Here is a 20996-nt window from a genome sequence, read left to right as displayed (position 1 = left end):
GTTGATTATTGTGGCCCATTACTGAAACCACCCTCCCTCCTCACTCTCCCCCCCCCCCCACCTCATAATGTCCTTTTTGCATGCTTGTCATGTCAACTTCAAGGAATTGTAATTGTTATGTCTTCTTCTCCCCCGCCTTGGCTTTTTTTCTTGTGAGTGTGTGTGTGTGTGTGTGTGTGTGTGTGTGTGTGAGAATTTATTTATTTATTTTTATCTCCCACCAATAAGTGAGAACATGTGATATTTCTCTTTCTGTGCCTGACTAGTTTCACTTAATATAATTCTCTCACTGTCCATCCATGTTTTTGCAAATGGCATCATTTCATTCTTTTTTATAGCTGAGTAGTATTCCATTGTGTAGATGTACCACATTTTCCGTATCCACTCATCTGATGATGGACATTTGGGCTGGTTCCAACTCTTGGCTATTGTAAATAGTGTTGCAATGAACATTGGGGAACAGGTATACTTCGACTCGATGATTTCCATTTCTCTGGGTATATTCCCAGCAGTGGGATAGCTAGGTCATATGGTAGATCTACCAGAAATTGTTTGAGGAACCTCCATACCATTTTCGATAGAGGCTGCACCATTTTGCAGTCCCACTAACAATGTATGAGAGTTCCTTTTTCTCTGCAGCCTCACCAGCATTTATCGTTCCAAGTCTTTTGGATTTTAGCCATCCTAACTGGGGTGAGATGGCATCTCAGTGAAGCTTTGATTTGCACTTCCTGGATGCTGAGTGATGTTGAGCATTTTTTCATATGTCTGTTGGCCATTCATATATCTTCCTTAGAGAAATGTCTACTTAGCTCTTTCGCCCATTTTTTAATTGGGTTGCTTGTTTTTTTCTTGTAAAATTGTTTGAATTCCTTGTATATTCTGGATATTAATCCTTTGTCAGATGTATATTTTGGAAATATTTTCTCCCACTCTATTGGTTGTCTTTTAACTCTGTTAATTGTTTCTTTTGCTGTGCAGAAGCTCTTTAGTTTGATATAATCCCATTTTATTTTTAATTTTTCCTTTGGTTGCCCGTGCTTTGGGGGTAGTATTTACTGAATTTTTTAAATAGCTCTAGCAAGTTTTTGGTAGAGATTATTGGTTTTTCTACACATAGGATCATGTCATCTGCAAACAGTGACCATTTGACATCATCTTTTCCAACTTGGATGCCCTTTATTTCTCTTGCCTGATTACTCTGCCTAATACCTCCAATACTATGTTAGGTAGGATAGGTGAGAGTTGGCATTCTTGTTCTTGCTCTTAAAAGAAAAGCTTTCAACTCTTCCCCATTTGTATTGAGATATTTTCCTTCTATTCCTAATTTTTTGAGAGTCTCTATCATGAAGAGATGTTGAATTTTTTCAAATGATTTTTCTGTGTCAATTGTGATAATCATGTAGTTTGTGTCCTTGATTTTGTTGAAGTGATGTATCACATTTATTGACTTGCATATGTTGAACCATCCTTGTATCACTGGCTTAAATCCTGCTAACTAAACAAAATATAAGCGAATATACACGTGGAACAAAAATCAGAAATGTAAAAGGTGGCATTACAACAGATACCACAGAAATGCAAAGAATCATGAACAAGTATATGCCCACCAAGTTGAAAATCGGGAGAAAATGGATAAATTTTTGGACACACACAACCTACCTAGACTGAATGAAGAAGAAATAGAAAATCTAAACAGACCAGTAATGAGTAATGAGATTCAATCAGTAATCAGCAGTCTCAAAACAAACAAAAGCCCAGGACCAGATGGCTCCACTGCTTAATTCTGCTATGCATTTAAAGAATGATTAACACCAATCCTTTTCAAAGTCTTCCAAAAAATTGAAACAGAAGCCATTCTTCCAAATTCATTCTAGGAGGCCAGCATCACCCTGGAATACCAAAATCAGACAAAGCTACAGCAAAATAAGGAAGCTACAGGCAAATATCCTTGATGAACAGTGACACTGATGAAAAATCCTCATTGATATATTCTAAAGGATTGTACACTATGGTAAAGTGGGATTCATCTCAGGGATGCGAGGATGTTTCAATGTGTACTAATCAATAAATGTGATACACCACATCGAGGACAAAAATCACGATAATCTCATTAGGCACAGAAAAAGTGTTTGATAAAATTCAGCATCCATTCCTGATAACAACCCTCAACAATTTAGGTATAGCATGAAAGTATCTCAACAGAATAAAAGCCCTCTATGACAAACCCATTGCCAACATCATCATTAATGGGGAAAAGCTCAAGGATTTTCCATTAAAAACAGGAACAAGAGCAGGATTTAAAACTTCTGTGCAAAACCATTTTTCTCTACTCTCTAAAAACAATTACATCAAAATCCATTTTCAGATAAAAATCTATTATTCACTCATGCACCATTCCTATATATGTATGCAAGTGTTCTCATTATCTTGAATATTAGTTCCAGGGAAATGCAAAAATAACAACAAACTCTGAACATAAATAATTGAAAAAAAGTATAGTCTCACTTGCAGAATATATTGATTTTCCATTGAGCTATGGTTATAAAACTTCATTTTATAATTATTATCTTACTTCTATAAAATTCACTTATTTTTCTACATCAAATCTTAGAACAAAACAGGTCTACTACCTGCACATTTTCCACATTTACTTATTTTGTTTGCAATCCATATTTTCCTATTGGGGCTCAATTTTATGGTAATAATTCCATTACATATGTCCTTTCTATAGGTTGACTGAAATATATGTTGGAAGACAACATACATTTTGGTGCATAAATTAAAAACCACATTCTCCACATAGTGCTTCATCCATAATCATTCAGTAAATAACTAGTAATGGTGGTCTGAAAGGTAATTAATTTGATTATAAATGTTAGTAAAAATGATTGTGTCATATTCAATAGAATTCTAAAGCATTACACTGAATTTTATATGCAGTGGTATCAATGCCACTTGATATTTTTAAACAGAGGCTGAAAGATTGGCAGCCTTATTTTTTAAAAGTGTTTTTACTGAGAGCTAAATAACTACAAATAAATCCTTCTAATTTTTGCCTTGTATGTTATTTAGTCCAGTTTTGTGTTGCTGTAACAGAATAGCTGAGACTGGATCACTGGTAAACGAAAGAGGTTTATTTTGCTCATGGTTCTAGGACAGCTGCATCTGGTGCCAACCTCAAGGTGTTTCTACTCATGGTGGAAAGCAGTAGGGCAGCCAATGGGTACAAGTTCACATGGCAAGAGGAAGGAAGTGAATGAAGTTGAAGTGCCAAGGTTCTTTACACAACCATCTCTAATGGGAACTAATAGATAGAGTCCTCACTCACTACTCCACCACCCAGGGTGGGCATTAACCTACTCATGAGGGTTCTGCCTCTCATGACCCAAACACCTCCCAAGATTGTCAAGTTGGGGATCAGATTTTGACATGATCATTGGGGGAGACTACATATCCAGACTCTATCATATGTCATCTGTTAATTAAATTTCATTCGCACTGTGTATTTCAAATAGTGCTGTAGCCAGAACAAGTTAAATTGTTTAAATAAATGTCAAAGTCTTCCTGTCTTGAATGCAAAATCAAAACTTTATATTTCAGCACAGAACAAACTTAAGAAGGCACAGACTCTCACCAAGAACAATACTTACTCAGAATTACTTAAAATTAGAGAACTAAGAAATCAAGAAACATCTTTAGAGTAGAAAATCTCAGACACTCAATCTCGAATCTTTTAAACTTTAACCCATAGACAAAACGATTGAGCAAAGGTAGGACAAGTAGGAAAAAGTTGACAGAAGAATATGAATGTAAGATGGAATGTGAAACTCAAACCTGTGTGTAAAAAAGGAGAAGAAACCGAGGATATAAAACTCAAGGAAAGCACAAACATGGGCAACGCAGGTGTTGAAAGCCTTAAGCCTAGCTTCTTTTTGAGGTAGATTGAAGAAAGTTAAAAATACCTGAATGTAGGAGAGTACAATAAAGATTATGTCGAGTCCAAGTGTACTAAAAGCCACAAACAGACCGTAGATCATGTTGATTCGAACCTCTTCTGCTCCCAACTTCACGACGGCCATGTGCTCACAGTACGAATGGGAGATAACAGTGGTCTGGTAGAACTTCAGCCGGCATTTGATAAGGATGAGACATGGAGCTACAAGAAGGGCTTCTCTGAGGGTGACCCCAACCACAATCCAAGTGAGAAACAGGTGGGTAAAAATGGATCCATGCCTCAGAGGGTAACAGATTGCCACATAGCGACCCAGTGCCATGGCCAGCAAAGTACCTGACTCAATACACTGGAATGTGTGGATGAAACACATCTGCAAGAGACAGACATCAAAATATATCTTTGACAGATGAAACCAGAATATTCCTAGCATTTGGGTAGGATGCAGCTACTGAGAGCAATGTCTGTTGCTCCAAGCATTGCCAGGAAGAAATGCATGGGCTCACGGAGACTGCGGTCACTTTTGATGATGACTAGGAGCAGGGAATTCCCCATCAGAGCAATGAAGTACATGGCACAGAAAGGAATCCTGACCTGGCACTGCATAAGTTCCAAGCCAAGGATCCCAATGAGCATCAACACCAATGGCATGAAGACTGTTCCATTGAGCCCGAGCACGTTGTTTTAGAGCTCCCTGGCTTAAGATTCAGATTCAGTCTGGCAGTGTCTATTGGGTGTCTCTGTTCTTTTTGTGTTCTGGCCCAGATTTATACATTCAGAAACTGAATATGGCTCCGATGACATTTTTCAGACATACCTATTTACTGATGAGGCAATTTAGTAGGCCCAAGAATATACAAGGCTTCCTGAAGAGTTTATCTAAATTTCAATTCTCTTTTCTGTCCTTTTTTTTTTTTTACTTTTTCTTTCTTTTTCTCTCTCTGTCTCTCTTCTTGTCTGTCTCTATGCCTATACATCTCTCTCTGTCACATGCATATGCATGCCACACACACACACAGACAGTTGCTAGCAGACTTATACACACTCACTTTAGAGAGAAGACACCTTTGTAGTAATGTGAGGACATATGGTTTGTGTATCATCAGTTAAAAACTATCCCACTTAACACTAGTTTGATTTTCTATGATAATAAGTTAGGGGTACTTAACTGAGATACTACCTATATCTTCTTGTTTGTGTTCTTACCCAGAAGCATTCATTCATTCAGTCAAGAGATCAGGCAGACAAAAATAAAGAAAATAAAAGGAAAGAATACTCAGAACTTTAGGAACTATAGTTAGTATTGATTAAATAAGAACTTATTAAAAATTCTCCTTAATCTCAAGGAAACAATGGTCTACTGGGCTAATGCCATATTTCAAGTGTCGTTTTAAAACTACACATATGGGGCATATAAATGTTGTATGACAAGGTATTTAGTCTGTCTGCCTTTAACCCAGATGTAAATGCTAGGAAACCTTCTAATAAAAACTTAGATAAAATTAGATATTCTGGAGGAAAATAATAAAACTGCTACATTAATAGAATCTTTTAATGAAAATTTAGAATTGCAAATTTTGAGCTCGGAAAAATTTTCTTTGATAAAGTAATGTCCAAATAGTACAAGTTGCTATACAGGTTATTTCCACAAGAAGACTTTCTATTCGGTATTTGATCAATAAATATCTTTATGTTAAAGTGCATACAGGAAAATGTGGCCTTAATATTACTCTATAAAACACATCAGAAATTATCAATACAAAGAATCAAATTACTTAAATAAAGTATACAGTATTAAAAAGTAGTTATATTTGTTCAGTAAGATTCAATTTAGGATATAATTTCTTGATTTAAAAAATAATCACTTTCATATATTTCCATTAATATGATTGATATTCATAACACAGAGTCCAATTATTCTTTGCTTCAATAGGTTGGGATAAAATGTCTCAAAATTCTCATGTAAAATCAACCTGGGAGAGAATAAAAAATAAAGTCTTCCTGAACAAAGTGATGCATAAATGCATCCTAATAAGAAATAAACTCAAATTATTTGAAATTATCTCTTTTATGAAAGTGTGTTTATATTTTCACAGACCTAGTGTATCTCTTTCCTGCTTTATACCTTCTTTAACTACCTTTTTCTATAGAAGTGACCCTTAGATATTATTACATAGCTCAATTTCCTATTCCTCAGTTTCATTCACTCTAGTATGGAAGTGTTCGTATATGTTGCAAGTTACACATTTTCTTGCAATTCCCATTAATAAAAACACTATTATAATCTCTTGGAATTATTTTTTCTGATATTTTGAATGTGATACATCATTAATACAGTAATTATTTAAGGTCAGCATCCACTTAGTAAGTATCTTTTATAGAAAGGGCACTGTGCAGAGGCTGGATGAATAGTAAAGTTGCAGAACTTACTTATACCATGAAAGAAGGCTGCACTCTTTTGAATCCTTTACTTTACATTTCTATTTTCACATCAGAATATTTGACACTATAAATTGGCTATACGAGGACTCATTATCTTATGCCTTCAAACTAATAGCACTGTGGCTCTATGACATAAATGTAAAATAATAGTTTTTTTCACATTTGTAATAAGTAGTCTTGGTCATTTCTCTAAGTCAATTTAATTCTATTTCAAGAAGCTAGATACAGGTAGAAGAGGCTGTCAACACAGACTGGCACTCATTTGTTGAATTTCCACATAAACACAATACACACTCTTCCTAAATGTCGTGAGTTGTACATATATGCAGAAGTTAGATCTCTAAGATTATTTCTATTAAAGACAGATTAATAGAAATCACCACTTCTCTGATGCTCTAAGCATTTTCTTTCTGTAGGTAACCCAGATCTGTAGTAAATCTGTGATCTCTGATAAGTATCTTTGTCATCAGTTTAACTCTCAGATACTCTCTGAATCTTCATAGATAGAAACCACATGTTGATTCTCTGGACTGACCTAATTATTGTTTTTAGTTATTACTTTTCCTCTCACTCACCCTTACCTCCTTAATTTTAACTGTTCCACTGCCATCCCAACACAAACACACACACACACACACACACACACACACACATACACACACACTAACTCACACCCATAAACATAAAATCATCATTTAAAAAATTTGTTCAATCAGGCTCTTTTCAGTGATCAGTTTATACATATGGATTTTTTCACCTCTGTATTAAAAAAAACAAAAACAAACAAACAAACAAACAAAAACCTCTTGGTCTCCAGAGACACTACCTTATCACCTGTCCATCACTAATATTTCACATTTCCTGGATCACTGTCTTTGATATTTTCTATTAGCTGTGAAAGAGCCAGTGTCGGTCTATGACTCAGAGCCACCTGAATGAAACTTCGTTCTGAGGACAACTTCATTCCTAAGGAAAACTGATTTCTACTCTGACGGAGATTATTTGTACACTACTTCCCTAGAATCTCATACTTGGAAAAGACTCAAAAGCCTCAAATTATATTATATAATTCCTTATAAAATCTTTAGTTTTGACCTCTTGGCCTCCTTGTGTGCTGTCAATTCCACCAAGAGGTGAACATCTGTGGAGTGTTTATGTGTTTATAGTATAGTTTAGAGAGACAACTATTAAGGAACTGTTTCTCAAATACTCCATAGAACCCTATTCCACCCAATTTACTGGTTGAACTTTTTGCTGATTTAGGATGACTATAGATAGATTATTTTCCCTTGAGAAGTTGTGCAAAATTGTTTTCAGAGGCATCACAGAGGTCCAAGTGTAAATGAACCAAAACATAGTCCATAACTCCTGTAGTCCCTTAAGGACTGTACATCAAAAGTGGAGAATCAAACTAGGAAAAATGCTAAGAATATTAGTGTCTAGATAAATAATCATTGTTTGCTTTTTATTACAGCTCGTAGTTCCTATGTTGATCAGAGCAAGGATACATACCTGTCTTAGATGAAGATTTGAAGAATTTTACTGTTGATTAGGGAAGAAAAGAAAGGGGAAAAACCTGCTAGTCCAAGGAGAATTCAGTACTTATTTTTGTCACTCCTCATGTCCTAGGTTAAATCCTATATAAATTATTAATCTACTCTTTAGAATATTTACTCATAGCTGAAATTTACTAAGTGATAACAACTTATGTACAATAACAAATTCAATTCCCCATATTCCCTTTGGATCTTACCTATGTATTTCTCTCTGAATCTCATAAGCACCTTAGGAAAAATATACTCTCACGCTAATTTTCCAACCGTCTGATGTGCATATACCTGATTAGGTTAGTGTAACATTCTGTGCAGATAAATCCACTCCCAGAGGCAAATACAGAATAAAAATAATATCAGCACTTGGGCAGTGACTATGATGAAATTCTCCTGAGGAATAGATGAGTGATAATGTTACCTTGTCTACAGCCCCAAATTTTACCAATCCCCCATTATAATTTTCATTTGTATGAGGAAGTCATATATGAAACATTGAAAGGGTCCACGTCCTTCCATTTCTCAATCTCAGTGATCCAGTTTTCTCCATAGATTTTAGAAGCATAAGTTTCGAACTTGGGCTGCCCATAACACTTGAAATGATAAAAGGGAGGTCAAAGGATGACATCAAAACGTATAGAATATTTATTCAGTCATGGATGACTCCTAAAATTGAACGCCTCAATTCTGGGGAAAGGTCATTCCCATTTCCAATACGGTATTTCCGTTACATTCAGGGACTCATAATTTAATTTCATAAAATTGAAAGAGATATGAGGAAATGAATTGTTCTTCCCAACAAGATCTGACTTTAACATTCTTGAGATATCTACCTGGCACCTATGGACTTTTTCCCTTACTTCTAAAAATCCTTTCTAACCATTTCTTACATCTAGAAATCATCTCTGGTCATTGGCTATTTTGAACAATGCATGCTGGACAACTCCCAATTAACAATCTTGTGTTCCGTGCTTCTGTGTGGGATGGGTAATAGAAGTTTTGTTTTGTTTTGTTATAATTTGTGTTTATACCAAAGACGTGCCATTTTACAAAAAACTGAGTTACACTAATTCATGTTTTCTGTACTTTCCCCATTATGAGCATTTAAAATACTTGTATCTATGATTTCCTGAAACATAAAAGAGTGGTTAATACAGCCTTTGAGGTTTTTATAGGAAAAGGGTTGTTGATCTAGGGGGAGAGTTTTCTTGTTTCAGAAGGGAGGCTAATTCCCCCATACATGTATTATTATTACTAATTATTTTTTAAAAATCATTCAAATCATGAAGGTGAGAACACTGCAGCTATCATAATCTTTTCTTTTTTGAAGTTGTCCTAATCATGAAACCAGGAGGAACTTCTGCCTGCAGGGAAAAGGTAAGCACGTATTGTGGCAAGGACATCTGTAGTCCAAGATATAAGTGAGCTGCTTGGCTATTGCAGACAGTGATACCAGTGTGGGGAGCTGTTCGAAGCCCACATGACTACATTAACTCAGAGAGGGAGTTCATACTGAGCTCACCCAACACCCTGAGTCCTGGGCTGCCACAACATTTTGCCATATTGGGATCAAAGCCAACATCTCAGTGCATCTGATAGAACTGCATCGCCAAACCTCTAATCCCCCTTTGTCAAATTGGGATTCCAGCTCTCAAGCCCATGTAGTGCCCATTACCCTGGAAACAGATGGTCCAGTATAGTGCAGAGGCCACCCATAGGACAGAGGGAAACAGTGGACATGTAATCCAGAGACAGAAAGCCAACCAATTGGAGCCTTCTTCCATGGCTGGTGGCTCTGTTCTCTTTAGTAGAGTGCCCTTGCACCTCTCCCAGGGGCACAGAATTCTGCCACTGCTCCAGCAAACCCACCCAGAATCACACACTCTGCCTGGAAAACTGTAAAGCTTCCACATGCTTCTCTCAGAACACAGAGTCTCATCTGAACATACAGTCAGCTTTCCTGTGCCACCCACCCAAGCTAGGAGCTGGAAAGCAACACATTATCAATTTGTGGGGTACAGAGGCCCAACAACAAATTCAGGGACCTTGTGTGGGATGATGTATTTTAGCTCAGGAGCTGCAAAGTGATCAAGCATCTCTCTTGGGGGCACAGGGACCCACCCACCACCCCAACAACTTTGCACGGGAAAACACACTTCAGCTAAGGAACTGCAGAGTGACCCAGTGTTTCTCTTGGGGGTGCAGGAATCAATCCACAACCCCAGTAATCTTACCCAGAGTTGCCCCATTTTAGCTGAGGAATAGCAGAGCTACCCAACATCTTTCTTAAGTGTACAGGGGCCCAAACCGAACTGCAGTGACCTTCTCAAGTTTGATCCATTCTACCCTATGACCCACCCAGTTTAGACCTAGGTATGTACCCTCCAATGAAAGCAGAGGTCCCATGGACATTTTCCAATGGATATTCATAGCAACTTTATTCGTCATACCCCCAAACTGGAGAGAAAACATATATCCGTGGACAAGTGAATGGATAAACAAATTGTAGCATATCCATACAATGGAATGCTATTTAGCAAGAACAACAAAAAATTATTCATTAATAAATCTAAAAGTATTTAAGGTAAGTGAAAGAAACTAGACCCAAAATACAATTAAGTGTTTTATCACTGCAGTTGCATAAAATTCAAGAAAATGCAAACTCATTGTTAGTGATAGCAAACAGAGCAGTGGTCCTCTGAAGATGTAGAAGGAGGAATGCACATGAGAAAATTCTGGGAAGTGATAGATTATTTGTACTAATGGTTTCATGGACATACACAAATGTCAAAACACATCAGACTGTATACTTTAAATAAATACTGTTAGTTTTATGCCAACTTCTTATAATAAAGTTGAAAAAAGTATGCAATACCTCCTATTTTATCTGTAACTGAAAAACAATTCTAAATGGATTTTATATCTAAATATGAAAAACATAAATAAGATGAATATGTTCATAAACATACAATGGTCAAGGATTTCTTAAACCACAGACAGCACTAACCTTTAATTAAATGTTTGATAATTTGGATTACATTAAAATACAGACATTTGTTCTTCAAAAATACATCAAGAGTATATTTTTTATAAAGGAGATAATATTTTCAAGATGTTAACATAGAAAAGGATTACATCTAATGTACATAAAGACTTCCTACATATGAATAAAATAGTGCAGACAATTGAGTACATAATGAACAAAGGTCTTTAATTTTTCAAAAAGAATATCCAAATAGGCCATATGTATATGAAAATTTGATTCAATCTCATTGTTATTAGTTACCAGTAAAAGGCCAATTAAAATCACAAAGAATCACTATAATATATGTAATGCGTGCCTAAAATTACAAAAGGCATATCAAGTATTAGTAAAGATGTCAAGCAATGCAGATTCTTATATTCCGCTAGTGTTTTTAATTGCTATAGGTATTTCAGAAGTCTTTTACAATATCTACTAATGTTGGAAGATTTTAGTACCATATGAATTAGGAATTTGATTCTTAGATGCAGAAATCAGCATTCTAAACGTGTGAAAATTCATATACAAGAATGTTGATAAACATTTTATTCATAACTGATCCTTCTCGAAGCCTATCGTCATTGGTTGGTAAAGAAACTTAATGTATTTATACCATGGTGCGTTATTCAGGAAGAAAAATGAGCCTAAGAGAGACACAAATAATAACCTGCATAAACTTCATAAAAGATGTACAAAATATTTACTGCGTGATTCCATTTCTATAAAATTAAAACCAAGGAAAGCTCAAATATAAGACTTAGGAATGCATGCTTAGGTTGTAAAGTACATAGAAAAACAAGAGAAACAAAGAAATAATGACATGTAGGTGTTATAAGAGATATTATCTATAACAGAAGAGAGAGACTGTGATAATTAAGAGAAACCTACAGAGCTTGTCGGGAGCGAGCAATGATTTATTCCTTCACCTAGAAGATAGTTTTATAGTTGTTTCCTTTAGGATAATTTGTGCTGTTTCTTGTTTTTTGTTTTTACTTTTCTTTTTATTTCAGAAAACAAGGAAAAATACTTCTGTTTTAGTGACCCTATGACTTATTTTTTTCTCTAATTACGAAATCAAAAAATTGTAGCTATTTACTCATAGATAAGGTAAGGATACTGCTTCACTTCTATTTACTTCTGAACTATCTACTCTTACTAACTTATGTGTTCCTGTTCTTCTATTTTAGATAAAGAAAACTGTTGCAAAATTATTACACCCTTAATTGTTCACCTTAATTACTTATAGGCTTAAATGGCTTGACCACCAAACCAGTCTTATTATACCAAAAATTCTTCATTTAACATTTTTTTTTTCCACTTCATGGTCTACATCTTTAAGGTCTTTTATGTTTGCCTTCTTTCATACTCCAGACAGTAAAGGATATTAAGCATTCTTAAAGACAAATATATATGTTTTATTCTGATGCACGAAGGATGGATTTTTACCTTTTCAGTTCATTTTTTTAAATACAGTTTTTTCTAATTTGCATTTTTATAACAGATACTTTGAAATATACTGCCTTAATTCACTCTTGATTAATCTGTGATTATCCTCATATACAATTTGTTTTAGTTTCCTGTTCAGGAATATCATATATGAATTATCTCCACTCTTTATCACTCACTTATAATAATTTTTCTTGAAGAATTCATATATTGGTCATTTTTCTTCTGAGAGCATGATTCATCATCAATTATTCTTTTTGCACTACTGATGCCACAAATACTGAAATACTTAAATGTTTAATAGCTAATTAAAATGAGTTATTCAGCTGTTAATTTTTTTTATCTCATTCAACATCTTTCTTGTGTGTCTGCCTGTCCAGCTAACATATTATTTTAACCCTTTTGTCATTGTTTTTTTTTATTACTAAATATAGATCCAATTTACACAAATTTTATTAAAAACCAAACATAGTATGACTCAAATATATTTCTGGATTACTAACAATTTTTTCCAAAGTAGTTATTATTCTCTACATCGACCACTTGAATGATATAGTCCCATTTGTGTGTGTGTGTGTGTGTGTGTGTGTGTGTGAGACATTTTCTTCTATTTTTTTTTTATTTAACAATTCACATAACTGTTCATGACTACTAGTTATTTTTTTTAATCATTTTATTGTTTCTGTCTTGAAGGTCAGTTGAAGAAAATTTAAAAATAATCTCTACAAATGCAGCGTCCTGAAAGAGGAGCAGAGGATGGCAAACTGTGAAGAAAGATCTGATGCTTCTTTTCCAGGAGTCAGTTGTGTGTTTGGGTCGTACCTTCTATAAGATTACCTAAAGATTCTTTGAGGTTTTCATTTTTCTGTTACCTTAACAGCATTACAAAATACACATTAGTGGGCAGATTTTTCTGTATAGTGAGGTTGTATATTACCATAGAGCCTCTGAATTTGTTGTTTTGGAATACCACGGATTAACAGCTGGAAATGTTTCATTCATTCATCAGTCAATGTTATTTTTACAAATTCTAGGAAGACTCAGAAATTCTCCTATACATTGCTCATAAAAAGGCGAATAAGACACAGTTCCTGGAATCAAGATGCTTGCAATAAGAAATTTCTAAATGCAGTGGAATTCACTTGTCTAGGTGTACAATTCTAAAACTTAAAGTTCAAATGTGGGTAAAACCAAAACTAGATAAAAATTACTAAAATGTGTGATTCTGCAAGGATGTTTCTACATTTCCATCTTGACGATTTTTTGCTTTTCTAAAAAAGTAAATTTGCTTACATTGTTTGTTTTTTTGTTTGTTTGTTTGTTTAATTTGCTTTCTTTCCTATGCAAATTTGTCAGTGTTTATAGGCTTTATGTGGCATCATATAATTTTTGTGTTGTGTTATTCATTTTATATATGTTCATATTGATAAGTATTTCAGAGAAAATACATAAAAACCAGATAAATTACTTCACATTTGTGAAAATACAGATTCAAAAGCAAATACTAGGATGTGATCCATAGCCAGAATTCCAGGTAGGTATGGGTTGGAACAGCAGTTTGAAAATATCAGTATATTCCACGCTCTCTGAAATTATCTGTAATCGAGTGCTGTTTTCTGAAATTGTTTTGTATGTAGGTCTAAGTGGTACCAGAGAGAACTTCTATATTTAGTCAAACAGGCCAAAGCCAGAATAAAATAAATGATTTCAAGTTTCAGCATAAGACAGGTTTTTTGTTGTTGTTCTTGTTGTTTTCTTTTGTTTTTTCTTCTCTTATGAATGGGTTATTAAACATTTGAAGATTTCCTGAATACCTTCTCAAATCAGGAGATACAAAAATTTTATTACAGATGTACATATTTCAGGAAGACATGTTTTCCTCACAATCAGGTTGTTACTTAGAACCAACTCAAAATCTCTATAGAAGAGGTTATTAATAATCAAGGTGTCTTTTTGAAGAAAAGCATTTTCAGGACATAGTCACGAATTTGTTTGGTCTTCACTCCATAGACAATAGGATTGAGGAAAGGTGGGACTAGCAGGTAAAGGTTTGACAAGAGGATATGGACATATCGTGGGATGTGGGAACCAAACCTGTGTGTGAAGAAGGAGAAGAAGGCCAGGAGGTAGAACTGGAGGAAGACACTGATGTGGGCGATGCAGGTATTGAAGGCCTTGAATCGTGCCTCCTTCTGGGGCAATTGAAAGACTGTGATAAAGATTTGAGCATAGGACAAAGTAATAAAGATGATGTCAAACCCGAGGATGGTGAAGGCAACAAATAGACCATATATCTTGTTGACTCGAGTATCTTCAGCAGCCAATTTCACAATGGCCATGTGCTCACAATAAGAGTGGGAGATGAGTGTAGTTCGGAAGAGTTTAAGACGGCATTTGATAAGCAAAAGGGAAGGTACTACAAGGATGGCAGCCCTTAGTGTCACCCCAAGTCCAATATGAGTCAAGAGTTGATGGGAGAAGATGGTGGCATGTCTCAGGGGGTCACAGATGGCCACATAGCGATCTAGGGCCATGGCCAGGAGGATGCCTGACTCCATTGCCTGGAATGTGTGAATAAGCCCCATCTGCAGTAAGCAGGTATCAAAAGAAATCTGTGGCAAATGAAACCAAAAGATGCCTAGCATTTTAGGAAGAATGCAGGTGCTAAGGGCAATGTCTGTGGCTGCCAACATAGATAAGAAAATGTACATGGGTATATGGAGGCTGTTTTCATATTTGATTATAATGAAAATTAGGGAATTCCCCATAACAGCAATGAGATACATGGCACAGAATGGAATCCCAATCCAGCACTGCACTGATTCTAGGCCGGGAATCCCAATTAGTGTTAATACAGAGGGCAAGAAGATTGAACCATTGAATGTGAGCATGGTGATTTGGTCAGTAGAATCAAGTGGTGTTTAATCTTCTATTCCCTGTGATGACTTCAGGAATTAAAAATGAGAAGTTATTATTTTATTTTAGCAATACTTTAGTTCTATTGGTAATATATCATCTGATCTTTTCTATCCCAACTACGTATTTGTAATTTTCTATTTCCTTTCTCAATGTCATGGAGAGACCAGTCATCAGGTTTCATGTTTCTCCATGTCTTAATCATTTCGAATGAACAGATGGAATGGACAAGATGAAATATTACCTGGCCTATGACTACAGCACCAAACAGATACCCTTTATTTGTTGTTTGTTACTCATCATGTGTGCGTTTTATGTAACCTGCCAAATGGAATTGGGGAAAAAATTATTTAATAAAAAGTAAAGATTTTCCAGAAGAAGACAGTACCTGTGCTGGACATATAGTATCGACAGTGGTGGTAGAACATTTAATTTGATCAATGTAGCATTTGGCTGGGGTATTTTTCAGTTTTGCAGCTTATAGTTGGTTTTGTGAAGTTAATGTCTTCATAGTCTGTTCTTGCTCTCATAGAATCTCACAGAATGTTTTTAACCTAGATTTTCAAACATTCAGTGTCTTCCCAATATCCAACCATACATCTTATATCTTGTCCCACTTTTCTCTGAGAAAATAGATTTATTGTTTTTGTAGTCACTGGTCTTTTCCTCAGCTGATTCTCTCAGACCTTGTTCTCACCTTCCATGCCCTGCTATGTGCACATCACTTGTATCTAATATCAAGTGGAATCTGTACCCTCCAGTTTTCTCTCTCCCAGAAATAACCAGTATTACCTTTCTAAGCCTGAATACTCATTTCTGCTCAACCATTTGAAATAATATTGAGCCCTTTACTAAATTTAATCTTATCTTTACTTACAGCTTTATTCATGTTCTATTCACTCAAAATACAATGATTTCCTTAGAGCTGAAAATTTTCTTCTGCACATGGTTTTCCATGGGAATATTTTCATCATATTGTTGACTCTGCTCTTCAAAGGCCACTTCACCACAGGACACTATAAGATGCCAGATCTGAATCTTATCTCTGTTACCGTGCAGAGTGGCTTTCCCTATTTTTCTTGAAAAGCTAAAGGGTGCTTTCCTGCCTGCTGATTGTTTGTAACTTGCATCTAACTCTTCTTCAAGATAATATTTTCACTCCAGAATATGTACAATATTGAATAATTTAAAATTTTTATTTATTTTCTTTTAGTAATCGAAAAACATTCTCTGAAAAGTAGAGTGTACTATAAATAGATAAAGAGTTTGAAGATGGCCTAAAATGACAGTTTGGTGATAAAAATAAAAATCTCACAATTATGACCTCCCCATCATGCTGCAAGATTTTTTTCCCCCTGGATAAACCTAGATTGTCTCTAGAATATGAAAGGGTTCCTGTAAATCAACTCAGGTCAATTGAAGGAACATTAGTTACTTCCTTTTTAAAAAACCTATAAAGCTCTCTGCAGAGCTTTTTTTTTTTTTTTTTGTCTCTTGTTCAGGAACACTTCTTGTAAGCTAATACGCAATAATTTAAACCAGATATTCCTCACAACAGAGGCTTGCATTACTACAAACAAATTAGAAGTTTATTTGCTAGTGATTTTCTCCTACAAAGAATTATTAAGTATTCACTATATTACAAGTATTTTTGAAGCAAATGAGAAACAAAGATGAATTTATTGTCTATTTATGAAGTTATTTCCATGTTTCAGGGTGCTTTTAACTGAAAAAATACCATCTACCATTTATTAAATACGTGTTAAATGTCATTCATCTCCTAAGATCTTTAACCATTTTAGAATATTTTGCCGTCCTCACCTTATGATATTACACCATTACCTTATTTGAGAATCTGACTTCTTGTAAGTATATCTCTCTGAATCCAAATTATTTGGCATATTAACTCAGAATGAACAAATGAAACAAATTTGTATCCTCTAAGATTTGGAAAATAATATAAAATACGTATTAGTTTGTAAGTAAATCCAGTCAGATTGTTCAAACAATACACTAAAAATTTAAGTCAGAGTGCTTCTGTTTAGATTCTGATAGAAATGACACCCATTTCACCTCATTAATTCACCAAGTAGGTGAAGTGCATACTGTATAGTTCATGCTTATTATGTGTGACTGTCTGATTTATGTTCACTTTTCCAACAGGATATTGTCTGTGTATTAGCCAGCAATCTCGATGACCTGGCTCAAAAATGTATACTACTGCCTTTATCAAGAACAGAAATTTGGGAACTTTAACATGGCCATGTGAGTAATCGTTGACCTGGAGAATTTTGGAAAGGTAATATACAAATTAAAGATCTGCTGAAGTATTTATTGTGAGTAATGAGAGGATGAAAAGAAAAATGAAAAGAATATTCTGCTAGGGCAGGGTTTCTCAGTATCAGCACAATCGACATCGGAGGCCAGATAGATTCTTTGCTGCTGTTGTAGGCCTTACCATCTGTACTGTAAGAGGTTTAGCAGGATCCCTGTTTCCTACTCATTTGATGACAGTAGCACATCAGGCACTGGCAATAATCGTTCTAGGTGCTCACATTGGTGGGGGAAAGCCCATAATTGAATGAGGATTAATGAATTTATGTATCTTTAATCAAATTGGGCAGAACAAAGCTGGCTATCCAGAGTCATAATTCTTTAGTAGGCATTAGCAAGATAAAGGAGATTGAGAATGGCATTCTAAGAACAGAAAATAGTTTGTATAAAATTACAGAAGAATGTAATATATGCTGGGAATGCTAATTGATAATTATTTTATCATATAAATTGCTTTGTAAGCAGAAATTATATGAGTTTAAACTATTCAAAAGGGGAGAAGACCAAATGCGGTTACTACTTAAAATGAGTAATTTAAAATTTGTTTGTGATGGGACAAACATTTTGCCTTTTAAATATTCAATCTGCTGGTAGTTCAGTGAATGACTTGAACAGCATGAAAGTAAGAAGTAGTGAGATCCTGTTAAAAACTATTTGTGACAGTCAGATGGGATATTAAGAACCTATATGACAAGAGCGAATCCATAGCAAGTTAATTCCATTTATTTACAAAGTTAATGACTTTATTCCAATTAAATGGAAATAAAATCTGTTTGTCTCACTGACTTTATGTGGGAGAAACTGAGATACATAAAGCTAAAAATTTTTTGGATTGAAAATTACTGAAAGGTATGACAAAAAGCAAGCTGCTTAAAGGATGAAAGGAAGCTTTCTTAAGCCCTTTATAAAACTGAGCCAGGGAAAACAATCTGAATATTCGGGTCTTCACTGTATGAATAAACCTGGACTATCAGTGATACCAACAACCCCAGTTCTGATTAAGGGTAATTCCCAGGACCTCAAAGTTTTAAGGGATTTAGGGTTCTAAACTCACACTCCATACCAGGGCTAATCCACACCAGCTACAATATCAGGGATTTCATCGTTCCACACCATCTCTGACATTTGTCATTGAGCTATGTCTAAATCCCTGCAGTGACAGAAAAGTCTCTTTTTTGCTGAGACAGTCTGCCACATTGCAGGACAGTTCCATATGTTGGATAGGTTTTCTTTTCATCAAGCCCTAAACTGCCTCACTCTTCTTTCTCATAAAGCTTCTAAACCTAAATCCTAATAATAGAAATTGGCCATGGATCAGCTACTTGTACAGAACAGAAGTCAGTCAAAGATTTCAAATGCTGTATCTACTATTGCTTAGCTTTGCACTTTCCTGAGCCAATTATACAACTTTTAAGTACCTCGATACCTTCACTGAGAAAATAAGGCTAATGGATAGAAACACATTACAGGCTGTGAAAACTAAATGAGGTGATCTATTTCAAGTATTTAGAAGGAAACATGAAATAAATTGACTTATAAATAAAAGTCACCTATGCATCCACAGAAAATTATCCTTATTTCTCATGAAATAGTTTCAGATATTTGATTACAAAAAGAATATATTTCCTGGATCTTTCCCGATATAACCATCTATAAGTTTCTTACCTTTTAGCAAATGATCTTTCCATTCATTTTTCAGCTCAGATATTATCATAGAAATCATCCTGTTTGTCACCTCGCTTTAAAATTCATCACATAGGATTTAATTAATTGATCTAGAAATAGTCTGGAAAGCATGAGTTGACATGAGACAAAATCTTTCTAGAGTTTGAACACTCAGCTACTTTAAGATTCTGTTGCTTTTTTATCCTCCTGGCATCATATTGGCTCGCATAGAATATATATTCTCTTTGAAACCCACTCTCAATATCTCACCTACACTGTAGAATCTCAAGTCCAAAGACTTACCGGGGATCACCCATAGAAGCATTAGTTGAAGCTATAGAGTGAGCATCTTTTCCATGATTAAGACAGTGAAGGATGAGTGCTTTGTGCTGTAGGATGCCCCTGAGCTACTGAGTTTCACTAATCCCTGGTGAGTCTTGAGTCCACCTTGGGTAAGGGAGAAAAAGGAGGTAAAATATTGTCCAGAACCTAGAAGATTAATTGCCTAATAGGAGTGTGTATGTGAAAAAAAGTTCTCAAAATTTGGTTTCACTTTGGGACTTGGAACCAAGACAATTGTTTTTTTTTTTTTTTTTACAAATTAATAAGTGAAAACAGTTTCCCAAGTTAACACAAAACAAATCAATTACACGGATATGCAAAAAATACTGGACCAACAAAGGGAGGTAATATTATTTTGAGACATTCAGACTACTCAGTGTAGCCAAATGCTGACAGAGAAATGAAATAAATTTTTGTGTAATCTTATTCCAGTATGATAAGCAATGATTTCTTATTAGGCCCATAAATAGGGCTTGCACTGGAAAGTGCACCTCAGAGCCTACATCACCTGTCACTGTCTGAGGATTTTCCACATAGACTTTTACAACACAAATATTTCCTATATACAGATCACCTCCTCCCAAGGTTTCTTCATCATAGATAGAGATTTTACATGGGTACATGTACTTTCAAAAATTATAGGGCTAGTCATAATGTCCATATGCACTTCTCAGCTGGGAAGTATTTGTGGCATATACTTAGTTAAAGAAGTGTTTGTTCCTTAGAAAAGGGTTTAAATAGTCAAACTCTTAGATAGAGTAAAATGATTGTTATCAGAGGTTGGGGATTGGGAGATTTGGGAGATTTTGTTCAAAGTACAGAAAATTTCAGTTGTACAAGAGGAATAAGTTAAAGAGATCTATTGCTAATAATAGTGGCTACATCTAATAACAATACATCGAATACTTGAAAATTGCTAGGAGTGGAAATTTTCAATTTTCTCACCACAAAATTGTGATAAGTATGTCAGGTAATGCATACATTTAAAAGTTTATTTAAGCCATTCCACAATGTATGTGTATGTCAAAACGTCATGCTGTATACCACAACTGCCTACAATTACTGCTTGTCAATTAAAAAAGAAAAACAAAAGGGTTTTAACTTTTGTACTCAGGAAGTGGAAGGGAGAAGATTCCGATTCCGCACATAACACAAGAAAATAGTACTAAAACTGAATAACCAAATTACCTGAGATACGTGATGGTCAACTAAGAATCGCATCATTAGCTTCCCTGGTTCTGAGGCTCTTGAACTTGGACTGAGCCACACTACTAACATCCAGTTTGCAGATGGCCTATTATGGGACTCCTCAGCCTTCACAATC

At 35.1% G+C, this 20996-nt stretch overlaps 1 protein-coding gene and 1 pseudogene across 1 annotated transcript; both read right to left on the bottom strand.

Annotated features, from left to right (window-relative positions):
• Nucleotides 1-3669: 3669 nt before the first annotated feature.
• Nucleotides 3670-4639, bottom strand: LOC134376335 (olfactory receptor 52A1-like; annotated as a pseudogene).
• A 9716-nt stretch (nt 4640-14355) lies between these two features.
• On the bottom strand, nt 14356-15306 carry LOC134376334 (olfactory receptor 52A5-like). Its single transcript, XM_063094922.1, has one exon. It carries the CDS (start codon nt 15304-15306, stop codon nt 14356-14358), a length of 951 nt encoding a protein of 316 aa, XP_062950992.1.
• Between the last annotated feature and the right edge of the window lie 5690 nt (nt 15307-20996).

This window comes from Cynocephalus volans, chromosome 4 (genome assembly GCF_027409185.1).
Source record: "Cynocephalus volans isolate mCynVol1 chromosome 4, mCynVol1.pri, whole genome shotgun sequence".
Classification (NCBI taxonomy): Eukaryota; Metazoa; Chordata; class Mammalia; order Dermoptera; family Cynocephalidae; genus Cynocephalus; species Cynocephalus volans.
Note: the sequence above shows the minus strand (reverse complement) of the source record. Positions and strands in the feature narration are given on the sequence as shown.